This window comes from Poecilia reticulata, unplaced genomic scaffold (assembly GCF_000633615.1).
Source record: "Poecilia reticulata strain Guanapo unplaced genomic scaffold, Guppy_female_1.0+MT scaffold_155, whole genome shotgun sequence".
In the NCBI taxonomy this organism is placed as follows: domain Eukaryota; kingdom Metazoa; phylum Chordata; class Actinopteri; order Cyprinodontiformes; family Poeciliidae; genus Poecilia; species Poecilia reticulata.
This window is the reverse complement of record NW_007615016.1, coordinates 303350-310143: the sequence shown is the minus strand read 5'-3', so window position 1 is coordinate 310143 and position 6794 is coordinate 303350. Positions and strand designations below refer to the sequence as shown.

The 6794-nt window shown below is 41.8% G+C and overlaps 1 protein-coding gene across 2 annotated transcripts in view; it reads right to left on the bottom strand.

The window, feature by feature from the left end:
• jade2 (jade family PHD finger 2) overlaps positions 1–6794 on the bottom strand; it is a 138341-nt gene that overhangs the window by 6027 nt on the left and 125520 nt on the right. For both annotated transcript variants that reach the window (XM_008401939.2, XM_008401940.2), the window contains exon 12: positions 1693–1824. In XM_008401939.2, coding sequence (XP_008400161.1) covers positions 1693–1824 — 132 coding nt within the window. The remainder of the gene's footprint in view (positions 1–1692; positions 1825–6794) is intronic.

The following is a 6794-nucleotide window of genomic DNA, read 5'->3' as shown; positions in this document are numbered from 1 at the left end:
ACACACACACACACACACACACACACACACACACACACACACACACTCTGAGACAGTGAACACATACGGCATGCAGACAAACAGAGACGGCGCTCAGAGCAGCACACTATATATATAACCCTGATAATTGACGGCGGAGTCGGACAACAGCAGCAAACTAAACACAAACACAGACTTATTTGTCATGGAAACGCAATTTCTGTGACCGTATCCGAACATGCATGCTGGGTCACGTTGCAGTTCTTCTCCCCTTTGCGGTCAGGTGGAAGAACAAGAAGCAAAACAAACAGAAAGATGGGGTTTCATAACAGAGCCAGGCGGACAGGGGCGACTGATGAAGCACAACCAGACCAGGCTGCTAGTTATCACAGGTTACTGACGTAAACACAAACATGGAGGAGAAAAACCATCCAGACATTTTCCACCACCAGCAGTGACAACAAACTTCCTGTTTTAAATCCAGCCTTGGTTCCTATTGTGCACCTTGACCTTCAGTTTCTCTCTCAGGTGCTTCAGCATCGTGTAAAGTTTCCAGAGGAAAGTGTCAACAACTCCAACAGTTGAGCTACAAAACCTACAGAAGCTCCATCATTAATCATCTCATTCAGGTGGCGCCGATTTAAAATACCTGCTGATTTACTGACGGCAGCCAATCAGCTCGTCTCTGACCCGACTAACACCTGTTGGCTCATTCATCTGATGTACATAATGCTCTACTTTAAAGCTTGTAGCCTTGTATTACAGGAAGTGTGTAGATCTTGGTGAATCTATATAAAGTGTGGCAATGAAAATATATTATCAGCAAGCAGAGTCTGAATGCATGAAACCTCAGGCAGTTGTGATTCAACATTTAGTGCAGATCTCAATTTATAGTATTTATAGTTATTAAAGATGGTTTCCCTCCTTCAGTCCAGTCGACCCGGTTCTACTGGAACCAGAACATCTGCTCCACCTCCAGCTGCTCTGAGTCCAACCAACCTGTTCCCCTCCTGGCCTGTGGGGGCGCTGCACCAAGAACCACTGAAGGAAACGACACAAAAACCTCTGAAGACACTGAGAGCAACTTCCTTCTTCACCAGATGGAAACAAGATGGAGGATTTTAGCGGCTGGAGGATTTCTCTTTAGGCTAAAGACCAGGAGCCATTTCTGCTGCTAGCGCTAGGCTAGCACGTTAGCTTTGGTTGGATTTACCCAGAATGCCCTGCGCTGTGGTTCACTTCCTGCTTTTGGAGCGGTCTCCGGTCCGCTGGGAGTTCACATTCAAACCAACCAGAGTTCACTTCAACTGAACCCAGACCGAGGGTCAAAGGTCAGAGGTCGGTTAGCGTTCACACCAAACCAAATGAACCGGAGTTTATGGAAAAACGGACCGGAGTCGGGTTGATGTGAATCCAACCTAAAATCGGCTCATTTTGACAAATAATTTTCTCTGCGTCAGTTTGACCATCATCTTAACTCGTGTTTCCCACCGGGTCTCTGTAAAGTATCTGTAAAGTAACTGTAAAGTAACTAACGTGTCTGTAAAGTAACTGTAAAGTATATGTAAAGTAACTGTAAAGTATCTGTAAAGTATCTGTAAAGTAACTTTGAATGATCTCACTCGGCTGTGAGTTTTTGCTCCACGTTAAAATGTGTAGAAATATTTAAATCAAGCAGAAATAATAAACTAGTAAAAACTAAACCACCCATACCGAGCTCTTTAAGCAGGGAGCCGTTCTCAGACTTCCACCTCTCCTTTTTCTTGCCGGTGCCATGCTTCCTTCTCTCTTTCCTTTTATCCTTCACTCCATTCTGCTTCCTCTTTTCTGCCTTCTGGGTTTTCTCTGCAGGGAGACAGAAGACGGGCTCAGGTTAGGGATTTAGCTGATCTGCTCAGTTTAAGGTAGATTTAAAGTAGCAGCTTGGGGAACCAAATCATTCATTCCAGGTTGAAGTGAAGCTGCACACTCATCAGAATCTGGTTTGATTCGTCAGCCGCATTTACATCTGGGAGAAGCGACGCATCTGAGCCGTCGGCCCAAAAATACTCATTCTGCACCAACATTATGAAAATAGTTTAGTTATTATTCATTTGTGGCACAAATTTATCCATCCAACATTTAACATTTTCCATTTAAGAAGATTTAAATTTGCCACAGAAAATATCCTAAAAAGTTACAAACACACCGGATTGTTCTTGAGTTTTCATTATTAATTATGAATAATGATATTATTATTATCATTACTGTTTATTAGTCATGCCACAACCATCCATTACATTTGTCTAAATACAGCAAATGTAAAAAATGTTTTACTTTCATTGCTGGGATTTAAATAAAAACATTTTATAGCTTAAAAATGTTGAATGAAAAGTTAAATATCTGTAAATATTAAGATAAATATATAATATTACATGTGCAGGTGAAGAATTTGTGCATTTTTACATGAATAAAAATAAAACTTTGGCCCTGATTCCTTTCTGCTTGGGGGTTTTGGGCCTCGATGCAAAAGTTTGGACACCCCTTTATTACAATATTTAAACTCTTTAATTAGGACAAAAACAATAAGCAGGGAGAATTAATCCCTCATTTATATATATACAATTTAAAAATGTTAATGTTGAAGTTTTATCTGTTTTCCATGTGACATTTCACAGAACAATCAAGTAACTTTACTTCATAAAAATGCTTTATATCAAATACACGCGCCGTCTCTTTAAGAAGCTCCTGTTCTTTTACAGCAGCTCCTCCATTATGCCGTTATTGGAGCGTTTCAGTGAGGAGCAGCTCGTATGATTAGCTCTGCAGGTGTCTGCTGACTGCTGCTGCCGCTAGTCTGGAGGAGTGGACTGGGGGATTGGTTTCCATGGAGATGAAAGGATTTGCAACACTTCAGGCCTGTTTCTGGCCTGTGTGCCATGTAATAACATCCTAGAGAAGGCTGAGTTTTATTTAGTCAGTTAAAACGTTTCTTAATGTGTTAAACAGTGAAGAGTCGTGTTTAACACATTAAACGGTGTTAAATTCATGCACATAAGTTGTGAATTTTAGCAAAATTAATAGAAATTTCTAACTGAATCTTCTATCTGCAAACCCAGAGTTTCAGCTGAAGCTGATAAACGATGTTCTGCCTCATCGCGGCTCCGACTGTAAAACCCGATGAAACGCTTGTTGCAGGTTCCTCACTGTGTCGAGTTCTTCATGTTGGTTCTGTGCAGCCAACTGTAAAGTTCATTTGCTCCAGAAAATTAAATGAATAATTAGCAAAAAAAAGGGACGGAATCGTTTCCTTTCAATCATAAAATGTATATTTTTGCAATCTACAGCGTTTGTATTATTGAGAGAGGAATCGGAGTCGTTGAGCAGAAACGCATGAGGACGTTTGCAGCCAGGAGGGAAACGGTGTGGAAGCGTCGCCCTCTGCTGAGCCTCGCCCACAGAGCGCCGCCGCCATGATTCTCTCGCTTCCTGGCCGCGGCGGCCGGTTCACCGGTTCTGCCTCCAGGATCAACCTGAGCGCCTGAGAGAAGTCAAACATTTTCCAACGGACAGAAATCTAATCGGAGCACGCAGCGGATTTTATACGGACATATTTAAACTGTATGCCATGTAACACTTTCTGTACACAAGTTTTTTCCTCAGCTTCCTTTTGCTTCCTCCACTTCTGACTCAATCAGGGTTTGACTTACCCTGATTACATCACAAGATGGCGCCGCCGTTCGACCCGGTCACTACAGATAAAAACAGCGACACGCTGCAATGCCACGGATTTCATAATAGATATATAAAATGTTTTTAAGCACAGCAGCTTTTTAAATGTAACTGGTTTTATTGTCAGTGGAGGTTTAGACGAGTCTCAGCATCCAAACCTCCATAAACATCGACTCATGTGCAAAACGTATCAAACTGAAGTTTGTGGGTTTTTTCTGTGAAGATGGAGGAAAGTTACTGTTAAATACTGGAGAGTGTAAATCCTGCTGCTGCTTCAGGGACTCTCTGAACTCTCTGTGTTTTAGTTTTACTAAATGATTGGGAATCGCTGCAGGCACATCCACCAAATCTCTCCTGGTTCAGCAAAAACATGAAATAATCTGGAAAACCTCCCAGAGTTTTAACTCCTGGGAATCTGCCAGGAAGCAGGTTTTTGTTAAAAAGAGCCCAATCTCCCGATCTCCAACATGTTCCTCTGCTCTTCCTAATCTGATCTTGTTCTTTTAGAAAAGGAGGAAAACTCATTTTGGGCTTTTCAAGGGCAGCTGGAGGCGCCGCTGCAGCGTGTGGAAAGTTTCCCTGCAGGTTGTAATCTCTGCACAAATCCAAGCATCAGCAGTAAACGCCTCCAGCGCATCTCCATTAAAAAAGCTTTTCTGATTCTCTTTCCTTTCTCTCGCCTCTGCAGCATCGTCCTTCCTTCTCTTGTTTAGAGGTGGAAACGGCACCGGGGGGTTCGTCTCTCTGAAGTGTGTGATTAATTTCCTCTTTTTGTGGCGCATTTCTTACCTGAGCTCATTAGTGCACTGAAAGTTGTTTTCCTCCTTCCTGCCTGAACTTCATTACTTTTCCCTCCACAGTCTCTTTTCTTCCTCATTACCTTCCTTGCCCTCGCCATCCTCCTCTTCGCCGTATTTTTAAAACTCGTACTTTCCCACTTGCTGAAAGCGGATCAGAGGCCGATACGAACCGCTGTCAGCTTGTCACCGGCGGCTCTGAGCTGGAATATAAATGTGGAGCGCTTTCTGCATAACAATAACGCCTCCATCTGCGTCTGCACAGATTTAACAGGAACACACTGAGTCGAAAACATCCTGTGCTTCAATGAGCAACTGCTCCGAAACGATTAATCGTGATTAATCGATCTATGAAATAATCGTCAACTAATTTAGTAATTAATCAGCTGGAGTAGAGACTCAAATACAGAGTAGAAAATCAGGCAAACTGGACAAGATGTAAACATTTTCATGATCGTCTGTAAATCTGTTTGACCAGAACTTCTGAAATGACACTTTTAGCTTTTTTGGTTCAAATTGTGTTAAGAAATGAAATAATTCCTATTCAGCACCTTTTGCTGTCCAGTTAATAATTGGTTAATTACATAACAGATCAGCTCCACATTGTATTGATGTGAAGTTTTTCACATGTTGATGTTTGAAGGATTTTTAGCTACAACTGTTCACTAAACAATGTTATCGCAGTTTAGGCAATAAAATGTTTCTTTTCTTGTTTAAAAAAGAAATTAAATTGCTTATTTGCATCTTGATTCTCCACATACACAAAGGTAAATAATTTTTTTAACTATTTGAAAGCTTTGAAACACTGAAGTATTCAGCTCATTGATTGGTATTTGTAAGCTGCAGGGACTTTTCTCTGCCCAGCCGTTAGCCTTTAGCGACATGCTAACCGTTCAGAGCCGACGTGAGGCAGCCTGGCCGAGTGTGGATGATGGACGGGGCAGCGTGAGAGACACGCAGGAGGTCAAAGGTCAACTGGTCTGATTTAGGCAGATGTGGAAACAAGAGATCCACTCGGAAACTGATTTTATAAACATGTTGCATCTTGTTGTTTACGTCTGGAGGTTTCACGCGTGTCCAACGCTGCTGAAATAGAACCACTAGCTAAATGAAACCTGGAGCTGTAAGGATTATTAGGCTAGTGCAGTGAATAATAAAAATATTAAGCATTAGCTACCACTGCTATTAGCTAATCTAACACAGCGCTGGTAGATTAGCTACTTTAAAGCCCTGCTCTACTGATGGCCTGTCAGAGTTGGTGTTTTATTTTATTTTATTTTTAACGGAACCGAAACAGAATTCCACAGAACATCTACAAGTTAAGATTGTCATAGTCAAGCTAGCATAGCTGAGCTACTTTCCTCTCTTGCTATTTTTTCTTTAGCGTCTCTAGCTGTCGCAGAGTTGACCATTAGCATCAAAGCACTGCGTCTATTTTTCTTTTACATATCAGGCGAACATTTCAGATGTTCGCCTGATATGTAAAAGTTGTTATGTTGACAACTTAACAGCTAAAACCAATGCTAGTCATGGTTAGCGAGCAGCTTCATGCTGCTGATGTACAATGGCTGCTGGACACGACAAGAGTTTAGTTGTTGACTCATCATCCAGAAACCACTTGCTGCATGTTGGTTGGCTGTGCAGGAGGCTCCACTAATTCTTTTCAAAGATGTACGGTTAATTGTGCATCCGTTTGCAGCCATTTTAACATGTGAGTGTAAACGCTGCGTTGGGGGCGTGGCCAGCAGCAGCTTGTTTGGATTTAAAGCGACAGAGACCCTAAAACTGCTCAGACTGGGCAGAACTGATAATTTACTGTAAAACATGTAAGTTTTGTATATTTTTTATCGGCGTAGATCCAACCAAACCTGCTCATCTTTCAGATTCCCATCCTGCTCCGATTGGTGGAAACATTTGTTCTACTAAAATATTAGTTACGGTTTTATTTCTGGTTTGTTACTGATGCATCTATCGGTTGGTGTGAAAGAACAAACCAGCTAAAGAACCGTCTTAAAATAACGACACGTAGGAAAATAAATACGAGGAGGAATCTGCAAATGAGAGAAAATCACAGCAACAGATGGAGGAGAAAAATAATTAGAGGATGGAGAGAAGAAAACAGGAGGGGAAAGATGGTGAGTTACACGACAAATCATTCTAGCAGACAAGCTCATCCTTCACTCTGCTGCTCTTTATCACAACACACACACACACACACGCACGCACACACACGCACACACACACGCACACACACACACACACACACACACACACACACACACACACACACACCAGCTATTGGCTCTA